Source organism: Heptranchias perlo, chromosome 32, assembly GCF_035084215.1.
Source record: "Heptranchias perlo isolate sHepPer1 chromosome 32, sHepPer1.hap1, whole genome shotgun sequence".
Taxonomy (NCBI): Eukaryota; Metazoa; Chordata; class Chondrichthyes; order Hexanchiformes; family Hexanchidae; genus Heptranchias; species Heptranchias perlo.
Window position 1 is genome coordinate 12,059,225 of NC_090356.1, and position 22,655 is coordinate 12,081,879.

At 39.7% G+C, this 22,655-nt stretch overlaps 1 protein-coding gene across 5 annotated transcripts in view; it reads left to right on the plus strand.

The window, feature by feature from the left end:
• Positions 1-22,655, plus strand: part of kif1b (kinesin family member 1B) — a 220,179-nt gene that overhangs the window by 57,595 nt on the left and 139,929 nt on the right. For all 5 annotated transcript variants that reach the window (XM_067970370.1, XM_067970371.1, XM_067970372.1 and 2 more), the window contains 8 exons: positions 7,511-7,587; positions 13,233-13,412; positions 14,300-14,365; positions 16,048-16,226; positions 17,067-17,178; positions 18,146-18,223; positions 18,602-18,667; positions 22,448-22,523. In XM_067970370.1, coding sequence (XP_067826471.1) covers positions 7,511-7,587; positions 13,233-13,412; positions 14,300-14,365; positions 16,048-16,226; positions 17,067-17,178; positions 18,146-18,223; positions 18,602-18,667; positions 22,448-22,523 — 834 coding nt within the window. The remainder of the gene's footprint in view (positions 1-7,510; positions 7,588-13,232; positions 13,413-14,299; positions 14,366-16,047; positions 16,227-17,066; positions 17,179-18,145; positions 18,224-18,601; positions 18,668-22,447; positions 22,524-22,655) is intronic.

Below are 22,655 nucleotides of genomic sequence, written 5' to 3' on the forward strand. Positions count from 1 at the left end.
TCCTCGCTTCAGAGTAAGAATATAGGGGCTTCCCGTGGAACCCGGCTGCCTCGGATTATTTTACTCCCAGTTGGGGTTCAGGTATTGGGCCACTTACAGGAGTCTGTGGCCATGTCGGAAGCATTACTGTAGACAGACTGATCCTAGGGACTATCCAAGAAGGTTGACCGTGCCATTTCAGAAACACCTCAGAGATTTGTACGGTGACCTCTATTATGACCATTATTATAATAGTTTTTTTCCAGCTTTTCCCCTTACTTCACACATTGGATTTGAAGTTCTTGCTGAAGCTATCATTGACTCAACTGTGCTCCAGGAGGATTTCTCCAATGCTAAGCACCTGAATGAGTGAGGGGTTATCTGCCATGCTCTGGGCCTGGCTGACCACAGCTGCAATGCCTAAAGTCAGCAACAAAAAAATCTCCAACGTCCCCCTTTGAACCCAACATAAATGTTAGTGTCTCAGTGCAACATATACAAATGAACGAATCAAAAGTACCAAAGGAAGAACAAATAACCAGAAAAAACTGAGCCAAGTAATCAATCAAATCTTTGTTTTTTTTCCCACAAACCAGCAAGTTTGCAGTTTTGTGCTCCATCCCATAAGAAGGATATTGAGGCAATAGAGTGGGTACAGCACAAAACTTTATCCCAAAGCCCATTGCTCATTATTTTTGAATGGCTTAAACTGTGTAATACATTTTCTTTTACAATAAAAGTGAATTTTTTGTTTTTAGTTTTCTGGCCACTCAACCTGACCTTTATTTGTACATGTCTGGCCTGGTTCTCCCCTATGCTCTGTGTATCGTCCCACAGAAACAGATGAAAACTGCAACTCCCATGGATGCATCGTTGTCAGGAGCTATCACTTCCCATGTCCTTTCCCATATGGATATTGTAGATTGACAACAGCAGGGTGATAACAGGCAGTGTGCTGTCAGTTTTGTGGTACTTGCTGGTTTGTGGAAAAAAAACTGAAAGATTTGATGGATTACTTGGCTCAGTTTTTTCTGGTTATTTGTTCTTCCTTTGGTACTTTTGATTCGTTCATTTGGACACTGGCTGAAGTAACAAGTTATCTCAATCAGTTTTATTTTGTGAGATGTAATGGTGAACCTATATAAAACCTGAATAATGTAAGACCACAGTTGGAAGACTGTTTGCAGTTTTGTGCTCCATCCCATAAGGATATTGAGGCAATAGAGTGGGTACAGCACAAATTCACTAGGACGTTGCCTGGTATGTGGAAATACAAATGTGAAGAAATACTGGGGATTTTTTGTTACAACAGAGGTGGTTACGTGGTGATTTGGTAGAGGATGTGCTTAAAATTATGAAGGAATGGGACAGAGCAGCTACAAAAATATACTGTTTCCAGTGATTGAGGGGTCTAAAACAAGGGGACATAGATGTAAGATTAAATGGAAGAGATTTAAGACAGAAAGCAGAAGGACTTTTTTTATACTGAGGGTTGTGAGGCCGAGGAATGTACTACCAGAGTTAGTTATTGAAGCAGTGACCATGTCAATATTTAAGAATAGGTTAGATAGGTTGTTGAAGGAAAGGGGAATGAAGGGATATGGGAACAGAACAGGCATGTGGAATTGGCATTACTGCTCATGTGGAGGATAAACACCAACACAGACTCGGTTCAAAAAGCCTGTTTCTGGGATGTAACGCCCATGTGATTCTATGTAACTAATGACTTGATAACCAGAACCAGTAGTTTTCAAATATAAAAACAGAAAATGCTGGAAATACTCAGCAGGTCAGATAGCATTTGTGGGAAAAGAAACAGAGTTAATGTTTCAGGTCGATGACCTTTCTTTCTCCACAGATGTTGCCTGAACTGCTGGATATTTCCAGCATTTTCTATTTTTATTTCAGATTTCCAGCATCTAGAACCATAGAAAAGATACAGCACAGAAGGGGGCCATTCGGCCCATTGTGTCTGCGCCGGCTCGAAGAACAACCAGGTGCCCATTCTAATCCCACCTTCTGCAGTATTTTGCTTTTGATCCAGTAGTTTTCAAAGTGTATTGATCTGGATTTGTAACTTTTCTTTAATTGTTCCTTAAAATAAGATTGAAACAATGTCTGCAATGCATGGAGAGGCAGGCTGTGTGTAAAGTAATACTCGAAACACAGTGATGACTGTTGATTACAAATGGGACAAAAGGAGAATTTTTCACTCCAGTTTAGAGAGTAACAAGCAATTTGTATTTTGGCAAAACTGGATAATATAAATTGAGGGCCTGTTAACCATCACTTTTGCAGTTATCCAGGTTGGTAGTAGAACACGAACCAGTTCATGAGTTTTACTGGAATGTTTTGATTTCTTGTGTCATACTAGACTGAATGCATTAGCATGGAGCCAGATAGTTGCACACAGGATTACTTCAATTGACAGAACCACTAACAACTGTTTCTATTTTTGGAGGGTGGCCTTTTAAGTTATGAATCTAATGGGAGTGTCGGTTTTCATTTCAGTACTTGGAATGAGGATGCCGCATCACTCCAGCTGATGGTTAGCTGTTGGGCCGCATTTGCATGAATGAGTAATTTTATTGGAATTGCATCCTGAAATTGGGCATGGTTTGTAACATAACATAGTGTCAGTACAAGGGAAGAAAAGAGATCGTTTTCATTTTTAGGAGCTTAAAGAGAGAGATTATGGTTTGGATAGACTTAGAGCTTCATTGTGTTCCTGCAACCACATCAATCTAATCATTCTCCACGTTTTGACTGTAAAATAGAAAATGTTTATATAGATGAGATTTTTCTTTTACTAATGTCCACCTGCCTTAAATGTTATGTTAACAGTTTCCCAAGTACTTACGAATTTGATGGTTCCAAATGACATGTTGCTAATATGAAGCTTAACCTTAATTTCCTCCTAATCTTGACAGTGAATTGGCTTTGTTCCAATTCAACAGAGAGAGATGTGATGCAAGGAGGAGAGGTCACCATTTTAGCTGGGAGAAAATGAACAGTCTCAGTGGCAGAGGTGGTCCTAGGCTTTATACAAGACAGGAGTTGGGGACCAAGTGGTGCATGTGTCTTTGGGGGTCTTAGCACATTCATTTTTCCTTGTGTGCTAGGCCTATGGTTTCCCCTGAACCAGTCAAGCAAGACTTTACTCATAGTGTGAGGTGGATGCTATATATGAAAAATGACCGTACTGATTACAGACATAATCATTTTTCACCCTGGGAACTGACATCTCATCAGTGAAAAGGAAACTAGGATTTTTTTTCTAATTTGTACATTTTCAAATATTAAAGGATTAGTAGGACATGGATTAAAGGATAACACATCAATGGTTTTGACCTATTTTCTGTCACTCTAATCAGTATGTAGCAGTTCTGCTTTTTGCCTCAACAGATTTCAACATTTAAAAAAAAATTTGCTTCATAATTAATTACTGTAGTTTACATAACCTGGAAAGTGTTGCATAAATGTTCAGGGTTGTAGGGAAAGCATATATAAACCTTCATGTTGGCCATTGTTTCAATAATATGGTAGCATTATTGGGTATGTGTTAATGGATAGTTATTCAAACCATTTTCTAAATATTACAAAACTGCTAAATGAGACATTAACATTTTTAAATGGCTGTCATTATAATCAATGTCACACAATTCTTACTTTTCCATAGACTATGATCAATCTTCAATGGGGTTAAAATGTTCATAGAATCATGGAATGGTTATAGCATAGAAGGAGGCCATTCAGCTCATCGAGCCTGTGCCGGCTCATCAGTTCCATTCCCCCCTGCTGTTTCCCCGTAGCCCTGCAAATTTTTTCCTTTCAAGTATTTATCCAATTCCTTTTTGGAAGCCATGATTGAATCTGCTTCCACCACCCTTTCAGGCAGCGCATTCCAGATCATAACTACTTGTTGCATAAAAAAGTTTTTCCTCATGTCGCCTTTGGTTCTTTTGCTAATCCCCTTAAATCTGTGTCCTCTGGTTCTCGGCCCTTCTGCCAATGGGAACAATTTCTCTTTATTTATTTTGTCTAAACCCTTCATGATTTTGCACACTTCTATCAAATCTCCTCTTGACCTTCTCTGATCTAAGGAGAACAACCCCAGCTTCTCCAGTCTATCCACGTAACTGAAGTCCCTCATCCCTGGAACCATTCTAGTAAATCTTTCCTGCATCCTCACTAAGGCCTTCACATCCTTCCTAAAGGGCGGTGCCCAGAATTGGACACAGTACGCCAGTTGTGGCCAAACTAGTGTTTTATAAAGGTTCAGCATAACTTCCTTGCTTTTGTACTCTATGCCCCTATTTATAAAGCCCAGGATTTTGTATGCTTTTTAAACCGCTTTCTCAAACGTATACCTTCCTCCAGTCCGAAAAACAACCGTTCACCACTACTCTCTGTTTCCTGTCACTTAGCCAATTTTGTATCCATGTTGCCACTGTCCCTTTTATTCCATGGGCTTCAATTTTGCTGACAAGCCTATTATGTGGCACTTTATCAAAAGCCTTTTGAAAGTCCATATACACATCGTCAACTGCATCCCCCCTCATCAACCCTCTCTGTTACCACGTCAACTTAGTGTTTGATTTCAACTTGATTTTTATTTAGTTGCAAAATTGTGTAGTTAAGACATAGTAAAATAATATCAAATCTAAAATTGTATTTCACTTTAAGGACTGAATGGTGCAATTCATTCATGTCCTGTCCCTTCACTTAAGAACCTGTAAATTGAATCTAGTTCAGACTGATGTCATGTAAGGTATTTCCTTTCTTCTGGCAGTAAAAGGTCCTTTGCAAAATGAATTTGGGCAGTCTCAAAGTTCTTAGTGGTGCAAATCTGCCAATGTTCAGCATAAACGTCATAAATGTGGCTGTTGTCAAAACTAGAAATCAGCTTTCATTTGTCAAGTACAAGAATGGTATATTGTGGTCTTTAGCTGCACAGGAGATGAGGAATCAAAGTTTACTGGGTATTACGAATTGGGACCCTACAGTAGCGCACAGCCCCTGAATGTATAAAAAGTTAGTTTGTTGCAAAAAAAAATTATTATTTCAGGGATTTTATTTTTAATGTTTGTGTAGTGCAACAGACCACATGATCCATCCTGTTTTAAAATGATCTCGTATATAATTTTTAAGACATTATTGTAATGATACTGTTATAGCAACAATCAAAACATTTCTTCTATGTCTGCTTTCTGGAAATGGTTTTCTGTTGTCTTTGCGAATACCTAAGGGGGTTTGTGTTTGACACAGTGCAGGTAAAAGAGGGGTGAGGTTTGTGTTTTGTTTATATATGTCTGAAAACTGCTCATCAGGTCCAACTTTTTTGGCCAGACAACTTGGGCTTGTGATATGTTGATTTTTGTAAGGCTGCCACTCTTGAGGGAAGACTTCATCAGAAATCAGCTTTTTTTCAGAAGCTAACCAGGTGCACATTGTGTCAAAAGTGGCCTCCTGGTTAAAGCAGATATAGGATGTTACTGCCAATCAAGATGCCATTGTCTTTTGTTCTGATTTTTGATTGAGGTGAATGGTTCTGTCTCCAGGGCAGTACAGGCTGGGAATAAATGTCCCATTGATTTGGTGATTGCACACCCGAGTCACTGTGGTGTTTAGTTACCTTTGTGCTTCACCACAACTTGATATGATGCATACTGAAAAATTTAAATATCATGGACCAATTAATAAATTGATCTCCAAAGTTTAATGTACAGTGAAAGTTAGGCATTGGAACTTAACCTGCTCACTTGCTCATGCTTCTGGATACCATTAATGAACACGAGCAGTTTTTAGTTTAGAACTATATCGTCTCGGCATGGTATTTTCCATCTGAAAGATCAGGAGGGTACAGTAGTATCCTACTATTTTCAATGCGTACTTCCTCAGTAATAGTTCGCCAGGAGGCCCACTATCATAGATACTTTATGCACAATATCAAGTTCATAGGAACAGGAATAGGCCCCTTGGGCCTGTTTGGCCGTTCTATTAGATCATGATCTGTATCTCAACCCTATTTACATGCCTTTGCTCCAAATACTTTGATACCCTTACCTAACAAAAATCTATCGATTTCGGTCTTGAAAATTTCAGTTGACCCTTTTTTGGGGAGAGGGTTCCAGATTTCCACTATTCTTTGTGTGGAAAAATGCATACTCACTCTTAAAAGGCCTAACTTTAATTTTAAGATTATGCCTCCTTGTTCTGGATTTCCCCCACCAGTGGAAATAGTTTCTTTGTATTTACCCTATTGAATCTCTTTATCCCTCAATTAAATCACCCCTCGACCTTCTAAACTCCAGTTTATGCAACCTGTCCTCATAATTTAACACCTTCAGCCCCATAAAGCGTATGTTTGTCTATGGAAGCTAGTTTTCTGTTCAATGCAAATAAAAAGCATTGTAAGAACCTGAATTGTAACTATTGGAATTATGAGGACATGGAGTATGTAGCATTTAAATTTATCCTTTTGAAGAGGAACACCAACTTTTAAACTAGAACAGTGGGAATCTATGAAGTGGATAATGTGTTTTACAAAATTGTCAGTTTTGCTCAGCTCACCGCTTAATAAAACCTATGCGGCATAAAACTATTAAGTTATTTCTGTAACTTCTGCTGTTCAACAACCCCAAAAGGACAGGAAATGCACTAATGTACTTTAAGGTACCATTGTGAAACCCCATCCTAGACCTCCAAATTGCTTTCCCAAGTCCTTGTGAGGTTTCTTCGATTTTTTTTGATTAGTGCCAGGGTGTGGGTTTGGGTTTGTGATGACGTTGGGGGGAAATACTGAAAATAAAGCAGAAAATAGTGGAAACACTCAGCAGGTCTGTCAGTGTTTGTGGAGAACAGACTTGTTTTTGGGATGATGCTCATTAGCTTGCCAAGTTTTCAGATTGACTTTGATTGGTACTGTTTTCTTTAAAAGCAATTTAGTGACTGAATTGCTCCTGAGTTATTTTTATGCTTCCTTCATAGTGTTGTGTGCTGTTCCAAATTGTTAAATTCCAAATTTGACCAATAAAATGCTGCTGTTGCACTTCAATAAGACTTTTTTTTTGCTTTTGTGGCATTCTCCACACCCCCCCCACCAAAGTTTTGTGTTCCCTTCTCCCACTCCCTCCATTTTTCTCCTCCTTAGGCTTCCCTACATGCTGTCCCTGGCCATGACGATAGGTGAGGGAACTATCGTTGTGAAATAATTTGTAATGAAGTGGGTGCACAACCAGGCAGTCCTCCTTGCTGTGTTTGGGATTTGCATTCTCTCCTTCCCTTGAGGGGAAGAACCTGCACACATTCCCCCCACACGCCCACCCCCACCCCCACCCCCACACCCTCCCCCCTAACTGTGGCACAGTTGAGATTAGGATATGCACGTGTCGAGCAGTGCATGGATCTGCTGCTTCCCTCTCTGGTACCATATTCAGGTTATCAATGGCTTGCAGCATTTGGCTGCTTGTTCTAAAGTAAGTTTTTATAATGACTCACTGCCTCACTATTTTGATTTCTTTTGCTTTAGGTATTATAAACCCGAAGAATCCAAAGGAATCACCAAAGACCTTCAGCTTCGATTACTCTTATTGGTCACATACCTCGGTAAGAATGTTGCTTCCACCAACCTAGACTGTTTCAAAGAAAGTACACTCTTAGCTTAAAACTTCCTCTTTGAGATGCCTGACTTTTGCACGTGAAAGAAAAGGTACTTAAGTGATGCTCTTGATACCAGAAACAATATACAGTATGTTTTCGAGCCTCATTTCTTCCTAATGCTGTTTAACATGGATGATTCTCTATCCCTTTCCCCCCAAACCCTCCATCTCTTTCTCCTCCACTGTTAAAACACGGTGCTTTGGCAACGGTGGTATGTAATTTCAATTCTCTCCTTCCTTTCACCCATGCCCTCCACCCCCCCCCCCCATGCTGCTGAATTCTCAGTGTGGGGGGGTTTGTTGAGTTGAGGCCAGGCAGTTCCTACAAAGAGCATTGTCCCTTGGCAATTTTTACAGTCCTCCAAAGGAATGACTTGGAATAACATTGGTCGAAGCCTCGAACCAAATTGCCTTCACACCCCTGTCTTTTCTTTAATTGGGGCAAGGAAGGAAGGAATTACAGCTCATTCAGGTTTAAAAAGTTACTGTTGAGAGAGCTGGATAATGATTGCACCAAATATGTTGGCATGAGAAATGGTTTCAATAGGAATGCTGCAACATTGCCTCTTAAGCAGAAAGCACTAAAGCAACAGCCTGGTTTTTAAAGACCTGAATGAATTGCTTGTGGTTTCCAGTATTGACCAGTTTGTCAGAAAAATAAAGTGGATTACAATAGCATGTAACCAATTGGATTGCTCTGTTCTAACATGGGTTTCTTTTCCCCAGTGTTTATTAAGGAGGTTAAGGCCCAATTCTTGGGTCCTCTCCCTCCCCCAAGTTTTTTTTACATTTATTTATAGAAGCACCAAAATTTGTGTGACTTGTAGATAATAAGAGTTGGCAGCTAAACATGTGCTTTGTGTCCAAGGATTCAGCCATCCTTACTGGGAGAGACTGCCATATTTATCCGAGCTGGTGCTTTCGGAGCTCAGTTGTGCTCCTCATTTCTATCAGCATTCTCTAGCTGAGAATCGCTAATCATAGCATTAATTTACTTTGTAGGGTGCCTACTTTGTCAAACTTTTTTTTGCAAGCTAGTTTGTTTTGAAGTGGCTGGCATTGTTATCATTGGTGTTTGTCAAATCTTCAGAATCTTTTAAACTCCTATTCTATCTGTAACTGACAGCGTCTTTTGAGACTCCAGCTCTGACATGTTACGTGTCCCATGCTGACGATGCGTTTGATGTCATCAGTCGCTCCATCCTCCGTTGCCTCTCCTCTATGGTCCGCCTGGGTGGCCCTTGCTTGGTTTCATTTCTACCTGTCCCGGCTTATAAAGCGTACCTCTTGCAATGGCTTCTCCTCCTTTACATGACCACTTTCGCCCATGCTTGGCCTCTCCTATTCTTGTCTACGCGATGCCTCCTGACAAATCTTTCTCCCTTAATATCTTTGACGCCACTCAAAATATCCTGTGCCTTTATTTTGTATTACAATGGGCAGGGAAATAACTTCCATTTACATGGAACCGTTAACATAGAAAAGTAATTCAAGGCACTTCACAGAAGCGTAAGAAAAATAATGGGTGCCAAGCCAAAGATGATGATATTAGGTAGGGTAACCAAAAGCCTGGTCACAGGTGGGTTTGAAGGAGGGTCTTAATGGAGGGAAGGGAGGTGGAGGTTTAGAGAAGGAATTTCAGCCCATGGGGCCTCGACGGCTGCCGGCACGGTCATCAATGGTGAGGTGAAGGGAGGGAGGGTGCACGAAGAGTCCAGAGTCAGAAGAACAGAGAGATTATTGGTTATTATAGATATTGACTCTCTCTCTGCCACACTATTCCTCAAATTTAATTGATTTGCTGTTATAAGAAAGAAAGACCTGTATTTATACAGCACCTTTCACTACCTCAGACCGTCCCAAAGCGCTTCACAATCAATCAAGTACGTTTTTTAAGTGTAATATAAGAAATGCAGCAGCCAATTTGTGCACAGCGAGCTCCCACAAACAGCAATGACATAACCAGATAAACTGTTTGTGGTGATGGTTGAGGGATAAATATTGGCACCAGGAATCAGGGACAAGTGCCTGCTGTTCTTTTGAAATAATGACATAGGGATATTTTATGTCCACCAGAATGGGCTGACGGAGCCTCGATTTAACATCTCACCTGAAAGACTGTACCTGTGACAGTGCAGCACTCCCTCAGGACTGTACTGGAGTGTCAGTCTAGATTTTGTGTTCAAATTTCTGGAGTGGGACTTGAACCCCCCAACTCTTTACAATCTATATTAACGATTTGGAGGAGGGGACCGAGTGCAACATATCAAAATTTGCAGATGATACAAAGATGGGAGGGAAAGTAGAGAGTGAGGAGGACATAAAAAACCTGCAAGGGGATATAGACAGGCTGGGTGAGTGGGCGGAGATTTGGCAGATGCAATATAATATTGGAAAATGTGAGGTTATGCACTTTGGCAGGAAAAATCAGAGAGCAAGTTATTTTCTTAATGGCGAGAGACTGGAAAGTACTGCAGTACAAAGGGATCTGGGGGTCCTAGTGCAAGAAAATCAAAAAGTTGGTATGCAGGTGCAGCAGGTGATCAAGAAAGCCAACGGAATGTTGGCTTTTATTGCTAGGGGGATAGAATATAAAAACAAGGAGGTATTGCTGCAGTTATATAAGGTATTGGTGAGACCGCACCTGGAATACTGCATACAGTTTTGGTCTCCATACTTAAGAAAAGACATACTTGCTCTCGAGGCAGTACAAAGAAGGTTCACTCGGTTAATCCCGGGGATGAGGGGGCGGACATATGAGGAGAGGTTGAGTAGATTGGGACTCTACTCATTGGAGTTCAGAAGAATGAGAGGCGATCTTATTGAAACATATAAGATTGTGAAGGGTCTTGATCGGGTGGATGCAGTAAGGATGTTCCCAAAGATGGGTGAAACTAGAACTAGGGGGCATAATCTTAGAATAAGGGGCTGCTCTTTCAAAACTGAGATGAGGAGAAACTTCTTCACTCAGAGGGTGGTAGGTCTGTGGAATTTGCTGCCCCAGGAAGCTGTGGAAGCTACATCATTAGATAAATTTAAAACAGAAATAGACAGTTTCCTAGAAGTAAAGGGAATTAGGGGTTATGGGGAGCGGGCAGGAAATTGGACATGAAGCTGAGTTCGGATCGGTCAATGCCCTGTGGGTGGCGGAGAGGGCCCAGGGGCTGTGTGGCCGGGTCCTGCTCCGACTTCTTGTGTTCTTTAGATTTGTGGTTGGGATCAGATCAGCCATGATCTTATTGAATGGCGGAGCAGGCTCGAGGGGCCGATTGGCCTACTCCTGCTCCAATTTCTTATGTTCTTATGTTCTTATGTTCTGACTAAGAGACGAGAGTGCTATTATTGAGCCATGGCTGTCGCTGTCTAAGCTCTCCTCCAGATCATTAATTTTTTATAATGAACAGAAGGCAAACCAGCAATGAGCCTTGGGGCACTCCACTCAAGATTAGACCCCACTGGCAAGCTGCTTCATTTAAAATCACGCTTTGGCAACTTCTAATCCACCTACCCATTTCTTCCACACACACACTCCTTTGTGGCACTATCAAAAACCCTTTTGGAAATCCAAGTAGTTGATGTCTGCTGCGTTTCCCTGATTAATTGTTCCAGTCACCTCTTCAAAAAACTGGATCATGTTTGTCAAACAGGGCTTTTGCTTTCAGAAGTTGTATCGCTAATATTCTAAGGGATTACTGAATGCGGGCTATAAATGGGCACATTTCTGCTTCTGGGAGAAATATGCAAAGCCTATGCTAGTCTTAGTAAAAATTGAGGCAATCACTTCGACTGTAATTCAACCGAGAAACTAGGGTGGATTTTCCCTTTGAGTTAAGTTAGTTTTACGGTGATGACGGAGTGACGTTATATGTCATACCTTTCATTATTATTGCCATAGCAGGACGTACGGTGCTCCAGTGCACAACAGGCTTCTAATGTTGCCAGGACTGGTGAGGACTTTTATTTAAAAAAAATGAAAAGGCCATCCTGTGAATAGATCACATGGTGAATGATTTGCACTTCCCTATTGGAGTTTCATGCTGAATCTAGCAGAGGCCAGATGCAATTCACTGAATCATAGAAAGTTACGGCATAGAAGGAGGCCATTTGGCCCACCGTGTCTGTGCTGGCTGAAAAAGAGCTATTCAGCTTAATCCCACTTTCCAGCACTTGGTCCGTAGCTCTGTAGGTTACGGCACTTCAAGTGTACATCCAAGTACTTTTTAAATGAGTTGAGGGTTTCTGCCTCTTCCACCCTTTCAGGCAGTGAGTTCCAGACCCCCACCACCTTCTGGGTGAAAAAATTTCTCCTCGGTTCCCGTTTAATCCTTCTACCAATTACTTTAAATCTACACCCCCTGGTCACTGACGCCTCTGCTAAGGGAAATAGGCCCTCCCTATCCACTCTATCTCGGCCCATCATAATTTTATACACCTCAATTAAATCTCCCCTCAGCCTCCTTTGATTCAAAGAAAACAACCCCAGCCTATCCAATCTTTTCTCATAGCTAAAATTCTCCAGCCCTGGCAACATCCTCGTAAATCTCCTCTGTACCCTCTCTAGTGCAATCACATTTTTCCTGTAATGTGGTGACCAGAACTGTACGCAGTACTCAAGCTGTGGCCTAACTAGTGTTTTATACAGTTCTAGCATAACTTCCTGCTCTTATATTCTATGCCTCGGCTAATAAAGGAAAGTATCCCGTCTGCCTTTTTAACCACCTTATCTACCTGTCCTACTACCTTCAGGGATCTGTGGACATGCACTCGAAGGTCCCTTTGTTCCTCTACACCTCTCAGTATCCTCCCATTTATTGTGTTTGCCCTCCCCAAATGCATTACCTCACATTTCTCTGGATTGAATTCCATTTGCCGCTTTTTTGCCCACCTGACCAGTCCATTGATATCTTCATGCAGTCTTCAGCTTTCCTCCTCACTATCAACCACACGGCCAATCTTTGTATCATCTGCAGACTTCTTGATCAAGCCCCCCAAATCATTAATATATACCACAAAAAGCGAGGGAGCTAGTACTGAGCCTTGCGGGACCCCACTTGAAACAGCCTTCCAGTCGCAAAAATACCCGTCCCATTAACCTTTGCTTCCTGCCACTTTCTCTTGGACCCCATGGGCTTTTACTTTTTTGACCAGTCTGCCATGTGGGACCTTGTCAAAAGCCTTGCTAAAACCCATGGACACGACATCAAATGCTATTTCTTGGCCTGCAGCAAGTGTCATAGTCCCACAGGAGCAGGGATTTTCTGCAACATTCTCTTTTCTGTCTCCCCTTTAACACTCTCCTTCCCCCTGCCCCCCCCCCACCCTTGGCCAGGAACTTAATCCAGGACATGGTAGTGTAGTCATTATGTAACTAGACTAGTAATCTGGAGGCTTGGACTAATAATGCAGACAACGGGAGTTCAAATCCCACCATGATTCTATTGACAGTCGGGCGGTAGGATTCCTGTTTCACGTTTATGGGGACAGTCTCGGTTGCTGTTTTGTTCCAGTGCTTGTCCTTGGGATAGATGCATTTTTCTGTACTGTCGGTCCTGTTTCTACCGTGCACTGAATCAAATATAATTTCCTTTTCAGGCTGAAGATCCAAGCTTTGCTTCTCAGAGTCAAGTCTACAATGACATTGGTAAAGAAATGCTTCAACACTCCTTTGAAGGTTACAATGTATGCATTTTCGCATACGGGCAGACCGGGGCAGGGAAATCCTACACTATGATGGGAAAGCAGGATAAAGACCATCAAGGAATAATCCCACAGGTGAAGTTCAATTTATAGAGCTGCAACTAAACTTTTTTTTAAAAATGGCATTTTTTGTTGGTGAATGGGCCCTTACTCTGTCCTCCCTCGTGATTTTGAAAGTTAGGTGAAACTGGATGGTCCATCTTCAAATTATTTTATAGCGGAGCTTGTGAATGGAAATTCCAACTGGTAATCATGGTAGTCAACATTTCCATAAAATGTGCGGCCTTTTTTCTGTTCCATCTCGCCTTCCAAAAAAAAACCCAATTTAAGATGGATGACTTATAGTCCTGCCCAGCATCAGTCATTTCTTCTGTTTGGAAGCAGAATAGTCATTAATCCTATAATCCAGGTTTTTAAAACTACTTTTTGTAATCCATCAAATAAATGGTTTTTAAATGAGATTTCACAGCAGCCAATATTCAGTATCATAGCGAGACTTCAGTAAATGACGGCTGGCTGTCATAATCTGAAATTGGTTAACTGAACAATAACGTCAAAAAAAAAGGCTTGTTGCCATAGGAAGGGCTAGTTCCACCTCTGAGCAGCTGTGGCAGACAGCTGGAGCAGGGATAAAGGAGGATGTCCAAATGCAGTGGAAAAATTGAGTGGTTCGGAATTTTGAAGCTTTATACACAACACAAAATAGTTGACCGGCTTATAATAAATGTAAAGGTAAGAATTTTAAGACCAATAATGTGCTTTAAGGGGGAAAATCTTCCTGGTTTCTAGATGACTTCCCAAATGATAATTATTAGGGATTGGGCAATAAATGCTGGCCTTGCCAGTGACACCCCCATCCCATGAATGAATAAAAAAAACCTTCACATATACGAGATCAGATTGAAATTGTTCTGTGACTTCTACTCAAATCTTAAACTGTAATTTTTTGCTTCTTTCTGCAGCTTTGTGAAGATCTCTTTGAAAAAATAAACGACAATAGCAATGCCGACATGTCCTATTCTGTGGAGGTAAGAGTTGATACAAAAGAAATGTCAAAGGGAACATAAAATGCCTTCCAGTATATTCAAGGTTTACTTCAGGATTTATTTGTGGGGTCAGTGTGTAACCTGACCACAGCTCTCGCTGTTCCTGAACCACAAGCAACCTTTTTGTTGAAAGAACTAAAATTAAAACAAGTTAAAACCATGTTGCTTCATATAAATTGATCAAGTGATTGACTGAATTGACTCAGACAATGGATTTTACAAATGGTTATGGCTTTATAATGCAAGTAACATTTTCAATATTTGTAGGACATTTTTCCCACTAAAATCTTCTGTGGCGAGTATTCTGTTGTAGAACTGATGTGCATTTTCCTTGTATGCATGAGTTTTTACTTTTATGTAGGCTGCACTGATCACACATTTGTACATTTATGCAATATTAAGCTAAGCAATTAAATTTTAAAACTGATCTTTTATTAAACATTGTTTTCAGTGCTAAGCCTGCCTGTTAACCAATTAGTTATTGCAGTAAGACCTGACTAATGAAACTAGAATAACCAGTTCCATCAAATCTGCCACTAGCTGTCGCTCTGTGGAAATTTTGGATCTGAATCCAAGCCTAGGAAAGGATGAAAGTGCCATCTGATGCAGGTCATAAATAAGCTCGAGTTCTAATGGCCCGAGCTGTCTCTCCTCAAAACTACTCTGAAATTCAAATTGTACCACACATATGGTATGAGTTGGTGGATTATTTTTAACTTTGAAGTGATGTTGATGCTGTATGATTTCAGTTTATGCCCTTCACCATCATCTAGAAATTAGTCAGATTATTGAAACATATAATATTGACTTGCAAATGGTATCAAAGAACAAAATTAATTGCGAAGCAGTTTTCCACTTGATGTTTGGAGTTGTGGATCACTGGTTTATCGGAATTATTTTTTTGTATCCCGTCACTTCCATTCTATAATATCTGTGGTATTTGAATGTACCATATTTTTGAAGGCATTTATGCCTTCACGTCAGGGGTACATATTATTCTGGGATTTGAAAGAACCAGAATTTGAATTGTGGAATTGATATTAATTGTAATTATTCTCTTCGCTGCCACACCCCCAAAAAAATATTCAGAATTGGCGAAGTAGTGCTAGTCTCAACTGGCAGGACCATTGATTGATTGCATTCCACACTAGTCGCTTAATAGTCAGCAGATGTAAGTTAGTCTTCGAATATTTGTGATATCCAAGGAGGATTAAGTACATTGAAATGTTCAGGAGTTTTAAGACAGTGAAATACTTCGATATTTCTGTACAGATGAAATTAGCAGTCTTAATTTCAATATTGACTGATGTAATAACCCAACTTGAATGCCATTTTAGCCGTCCTGCATTTTCTCAGCTATAGTCAATTCTACACCATACTGGTTGACAGTATTTGCGTTTAGCAATACTAGATGAATACATAAACATTTCAAATTATATTTCTCCCTTCCCCTGCCCCCCCCCCCCCCCCCCACCCCAAAAAAAAACTGATGATGTAAGATGCTCCTGTCAATACGTTTGCTGAAAATTGGCAACCCCCTCTCTTTCCAGCCTGGTACTCATATAAGATTGGGGAATATTAGTTCAAACACTGACCTAATTCCTAAAATCTTTGTGATGCTACTTCTTTTTCAAACCTAATCATATTTTCATGGTTGTTTACAGGTCAGTTACATGGAAATTTATTGTGAAAGGGTTCGAGATCTGCTAAATCCCAAGAACAAAGGAAACCTGCGTGTTAGAGAGCACCCACTGCTGGGACCCTACGTAGAAGATCTTTCCAAACTGGCCGTAACATCCTATACAGACATTGCAGATCTCATGGATGCAGGGAACAAAGCCAGGTTAGACATCAAGTGCTGAATCAGATTTATCTAATTGTGATCTATAAGCACTCAGTATCCTAACCATTTATTATGTTTTTTTTATAATTCTAAGACGCAGCTGTTTAGGTATTGAATTAATAAAGCCAACCAAATTTTTCTGATGGAAATCATCTAATTGCCATGTAGTGACAATCAGAGATAACGGTGAGGATGCACTGTGATCCTTCAGCATTTGTTGCAATTTAAGAAAAAAATAACATTTTGCATTAAGATTTATAGCGGTGTTTCCTAATTTTAGTTTATTAATTCTGATTTATTAATTTTTGTTAACCTGGTGTATAATAAACTGCACTAGTTTCAGGCTGTGCAGAATACAACACAATTGAGAAGGTGCCCCCAAACATCAGCTGCAATCCTTTGGGCTGTGACTCACAACTAACCTCAAGGTTCCCCTACTGCTTCATTTTGTGTAAATGTTTGACCGGTGCAGTACCTGGGTCTTGTGACAGGTATTGTTTATAATTGTATTGATAATTTGGTCTGCCTTAATCCCGTGGTAAGGTTTCTTTGGTATTTGAATTGTTGTTCCGTAGTCCAGTCATAGCGGATATAAAAGGTTGTACTGGGCTGTTGGGTAGGAGGAGGAGAATTAGCCAGGAGGATATGGTTAGGAGCTAGTGGGAAGGGCAGAGAAGAGAAATGTATTCCTTTTGAGAGACAAATAAACCAACAGTTGAGTTCTGGGTGTTGAGAAAGTTCCTGCAGGAATCCAAATCTCTGTCCTTCGAGTCACAGCCCTGTGGAGCAATGGGGAAAAGATCATATTGGCACTAAAATAAATTACATTTTTAATTTCAGAACTGTGGCGGCTACAAATATGAATGAGACCAGCAGCAGATCCCATGCAGTGTTCACCATAGTTTTTACCCAGAAAAGACATGACGTGGAAACTGACCTTTGCACAGAAAAGGTATAAGTCGGTGACAAATCCAAGGGAGGGAACGTTTCACTTTTTTGATCCTAAATTTGTTTCCACTTTCTGCCATTTCTATTTCCTGTGTGAATTGTTTCTCCAGTTCTGTTTAATAGTTAGCAATTCACCTTCTTTTAAATTTTTGTCTTTCCATTTGTTCTCGCCCAAGTCCGATGCAAAGATCCAATGTTTCAGCAGTAAATCTGAATCTCAGTAAAATTGCTAAATGGAGAACTTTGCAAGGTTTTCATTATTTCATAAGGGCCTGTCCCTAATTGCCATTCTCAAGACTACTCTCATTGTAGCTAGGGATTAATTTTTTGATCATGCAAGATTTTTATATATGTGTATTTTCACTTGATTTTTTTTTCCCTCCGTCTCCTCTCTGCAAAGCAGTACATTCAAGAAGGCAGGCAATTATTCTCAGGCCTTCTGATTCATATATAGCTAGTCACATCGAGGTTAACTGTCATGATTTTTTAAAAAACTTGTTTAATGAATTCTTGTTTAATTTAAAGCCGATGTTCAGTAATGTGAGGCCTTGGACATCTGTTGCCAAGAGGACAGGGCTACAGTCTGTTTCCAAGAGGCTGCCAATATCTTGAGATATTACATTTGTCAACCCTAGTCCATCACCGGCATCTCCACATCATGGCCAATATCTTGTGTAGTTTGTTATGGGGCAGGATTGAGTTGAAACATTTCCCTCATCCCTGCAGAAATGCTAAAGTTTTTACTCAACTCAAGAGTGAACAAACCTATGTTCATCCTGCTCAGTGACTTTTTTTCTTTTTCCTCCTCCTCTTCCCCCACCCCACCCCCACCCATACCCTTTGGAGGATGTGACACCACTTGATGGTTTGATTGAGATCAGAAGCTGCCTTTTTTTAAAAGTAAGACCAGGTACCAAATTTTGAAAAGTAGAAGAAAGTCTGACAGATGTTCTAATTCCCTCTTTGTTTAGGTCAGCAAAATTAGCCTAGTCGATCTGGCTGGTAGTGAACGAGCTGACTCCACTGGGGCTAAAGGGACAAGATTAAAGGTAAAGTGAATGGCAAATTTCTTGTCTACATTCCCTTAATTCTGCTAATCAAATACAGTGAATATTTTATGTCATCTCCAATAATACACTTGACATGAGCATTACATGTTTTCAAATGACAATTTTCTTGTTGGAGTTCTCAGTACATTGTGTACTGGGAGTTCTGTTAATTGGGTCTGAATGTATTAGTGTTATAAATATTTAATTGTTGTAAAGAGCTTATTTGTGGACCCTCCAGGGTCAAGTAAATTTTGGTGAAAAAATCAAAGTGTCTTGAAATCTACAGAAGGAATGCTGTGCAGGTTTATTTTTTGTCACAAATTCAATATATTGACCTAAATCACCATGGGTTGATGACTTCACCTTATTCACTTTCAGGAAGGAGCAAATATCAACAAATCACTCACAACATTAGGAAAAGTCATCTCAGCCCTTGCAGAAGTGGTGAGTTTGTAATCATTTATCTGTGAAGTAACTGCACTCAGCCAGGAGTTAGAGCAGTTTTTATAGCTGTTGAGGTGTTTACTCTAGATCCTATTGTAAGTGGTTGGGAGTTTGGATTGAAACACATTGCACCCAATGGGTGGTGTTGGTAAAAGGATAGGTGGAGAACATTGTAAGCTTCAGTTTCTCCACTTCAAAACCATCCATTATTCACCATGGTCAATTTGGAGTTCTAGTTTAGCAATTTGGTAATTAAATGAAAAGAGCCAAGAGATAGTCAGCTCATCCCATTTTTTTGGCAGCCCTTTATCCACAAGGTGACTTGGGTTGGAGATGGAGATATTGATAATACTTTAGCCTTGTTGTTGGTCGTCTTCTGTTTCCTGGTGATTTTTCACTGGAGAAAATCTGAATTGCCGTTTGCTCAGTCATATATTAGAATATCCCCCAAACCTAGATTGTGCTGGGCTGTAACACAGCCTAAAACAAAATCACCAATTTGCTTGTTTGGAAGAGGATGGTACTGGTGTTGGGTTGTTATAAAGTGGGTGGGGAGTTGGCATGCAATGAATTCTGTACAGTTGTCTTTTGCAAAAGTGACTTGACACTGCTAACTGGATTCAGGATGTTAGTGAAGAAATATATTTTGCCTTCAAAGTGGGTCAGAAATAAAATTAACCCCTAATCTCCAGGAAATCCAATAAAGCCACTGAATATATTTTAACTTATGAAGTTCATTGTATAAATGTTATTTTGTTTTCCTGATGTATTGCATGTATTCTAACTGTTTGTAGGTGCTGCACAACCCTTGATGAGTGATGCTTTTTTCAATAGGGCTGTAACAAAGCTTAGAAGCTTTGAAATGCTGATAAAGTATCAAAGCTTTGAATGTTATTTTCTAGGTTGACAGGTTTGTTTAGAGGCCCCTGATGTTGGGCCCTGTTAGTTGGGATTTATGGTATGTGCATCATTTAAATGCTTTTAATTAACAGCATTAAGTTTCCAACCAGGAGACCTGCATTTGAATCTTATTCTCGATTGACGCTTGCACTCAGTCTTCCCTTGGGTATTGAGTTTTTGGCAGTCTCAGCAACCACTTGGGGTGGGCTGGAGGATGAGGACAGGTTCTGTGCTCCCACCACTGTGGTGTACCTCCCAATCAGAGAATAGTTTGAAAGGTGGAGGAAGGGGTGTAGAAAATCAGATCATACCAAGGACTACTCAAACCCCAAAATAGGAATTATGACCCTGATTGTTTTATTAGAATACTAGAGAATGTGTGCATTTCTGAAGTGTTAGCACATTTTAGTCATTCAAGTTTCATTGGTGACAGCTAGAGCCTCTGCTATTGGTGCATTCAATGGATTGCATATTATCCAATCTCAAAAGCACTGAAAACAAGGACTTCATAATTGCCTGCAGTTGCCCTATATTGTATTCAATATTTCACTTATGCTTTTCATTTGTCTGGTATCTCAATATTATTGCTAGATTATAAGAATATTTAAGATGGAGAAAGGTTGTTTTCTATAACTTGTTGTCTTTTTAAATTGTGCTGCTTTTGCAGGATAATGCTCCCAGTAAGGTACTGTTGAGATTATAATTGTATTATGTGCTTATCTAATACTTGTTTTATGTATGTGACATCAGGAAAATCTAAAGAATATTTTTCTGTTGGAAATATTGTGTTGTGTTGTATGGTGTACTTCTTTCACTGGATGCACATAGCTTGCTTGTCTCAGAAACCAAGTGAAGATAGAAAAGTCACATAATAAATGGAACTAACGATAAACATTTGCTTTCTTAAATTACCATGGAAATGTTTCTTAATGGTGTGATCTTCTTCATTTGTCTGTCCATTTATTTTTGGTACTGAATTACTAAAGCACTATTTACACCACACTAATGCATCCATCTCGCCTTCTAGAACTATCTGCATATGTGGCTGACAAAAACTTAATGTTTTGCTGTTCATTATGGATGAATTTGAGATAATTCAGAAATGTGGAGTAAATATTGGACTGCAACTACAGATTACTTAGTATTTATTTTTAATACTTGGCCAACAAGTTGTCTAAGCTTGATATATGTTACCTTTAACCCCAGTGACTAAAGATACTGTTGACCGTTGCAAACAAAACTGATTTTTTTCTCTCTTATCTATTCTTTTATCACTTTGTCTTAAAAAATGATCATAGAGGAAAGGAGCAACTGTAGTGTTTTAAAAAATAAAAAAGGTTTACCAAAATCTCTAGTTAATTTTTAATTGAGATAGAGCAAAAGAGTCTACAAAAAATTTAAGATGCTGTTGAAAATAATATGGACTGATTTTGTTTTCGTACTTACAGCCGTTGCAGCTTTCAGATTATATTTTGGTCTACAGTAATGAAATTCTCTAAATTCAAGCATATTGAGTAAAAATGATGGATCACCGAATTAATGTGAGCAATAGAAAGAGATCTCGCCGAGGTCACTCAGTGTTTGTGCACTTAAGGCACTGTGACATAGAATAGTGGGAATTAAGTGTTGTGCCTTCACATGATCACAACTGGAGTCCTGACATCAGGAGGGAGAGCTGTTGAGTGTAGGTTACTTTCTCTGCAGGGAGGATGTTTTGGAATAGGCTAATCCCAGCTGATTATAGAATAGCATCAAGCAGATGCCTAGGAAACAGTTGCATGCCCTTTTTTTGCCGTGGGAAATATGAGGTGCAGGACATTTTTTTTTACATGAAGTGCCACCAGCATTGCGTTTAGTTGCATTTTATTGTAATAAGTTTTGGGTTAGGAAGTTCCAAGGTTTAAAATAACCAGCTAGTGTGGGACAAATGAGTGACCCAACACTTTTTTTTCTTTAAACTGTATCAGCATAGAGACTTTTCCAGTTAAAGGAATTTAAGACTGGAGCATATTTAAAATATCAAGGCTATTGACTGGCCGTTCTCACAGGGAAAAATATATGGAACTGCAGAATATAATCTTAAAAATCCCAGACAATTAATGAAATAAGTACAGAATTTGACTCATCCAGAAACATGGGGTCAGTTATCTCATGAATGCTGATGATGTCCGGCTCTACTTCACCTTCTCCATTGACCCAATTGCGGTTGACATCTTTTTCCAACTGCCTATCTGAATGATCCAATAAGTGATGTAATCTTAAAAGCAGTGTGAGACAGTTTTTTTTTAATGGCATGGCCTCAGCTCCTTTTAAATTAATGTTTCAATGGCCCAAAAAGTTTTACTAAAATTTTAACCAGAGATATCTAATTTAAAAAGAAATACCTTGCAATTCTTCATTTGGATAAGGTAGCTGGGGCTGGAGGGTGGGGCGGAGGGTGCAAGAAATGAAACCACAACAGATTGGAAGCAGCCAAAGGAACCAATGCAAGGATTAACACATTCTATCATTCACCAGCTGGCAAGTTCATTTTGTTTTTCATCTTAAGTCCAAGGTGGAAAGTAACTTTTCTCAGACTAGTCAGTGAGTGTAATTTTCTAGTGATGTTTAAGAGCTGACTAAAATTGATTTTTTTTTTACCATTTTTAATGGAGAATGCAAATGCTTTGGTTCTGGCCCAACTTGACTTTTAGCCATCCATGTTTTATAGATTTAGCTCTAGAGGTCTCTCTTTTTATTAATCAAGTAATAAGTTACATTTGGAAATGGTTGCTGATCTGAATTAACAAAAATTCAGCTTTATGTAAAGAAAGACCCAAGGTAGATAATGACATCAGGGTTTTAATTTTAACTTAAAATCCTTTTTCATGTGTTGAACAGAGTAAGAAGAAAAAGAAGTCTGACTTCATTCCATACAGAGACTCTGTACTGACATGGCTTCTAAGAGAGAATCTTGGTAAGATGACTGTGCCAACAATGAAGTATTTTGTCTAATACATTGTTGCCGGCTTCTGTCTTGCTGGTCAGGATATGCACAGGGTTACAATTGAAAGATCACTTGAAGAAAATAGCATGGGCTGTTTGATAC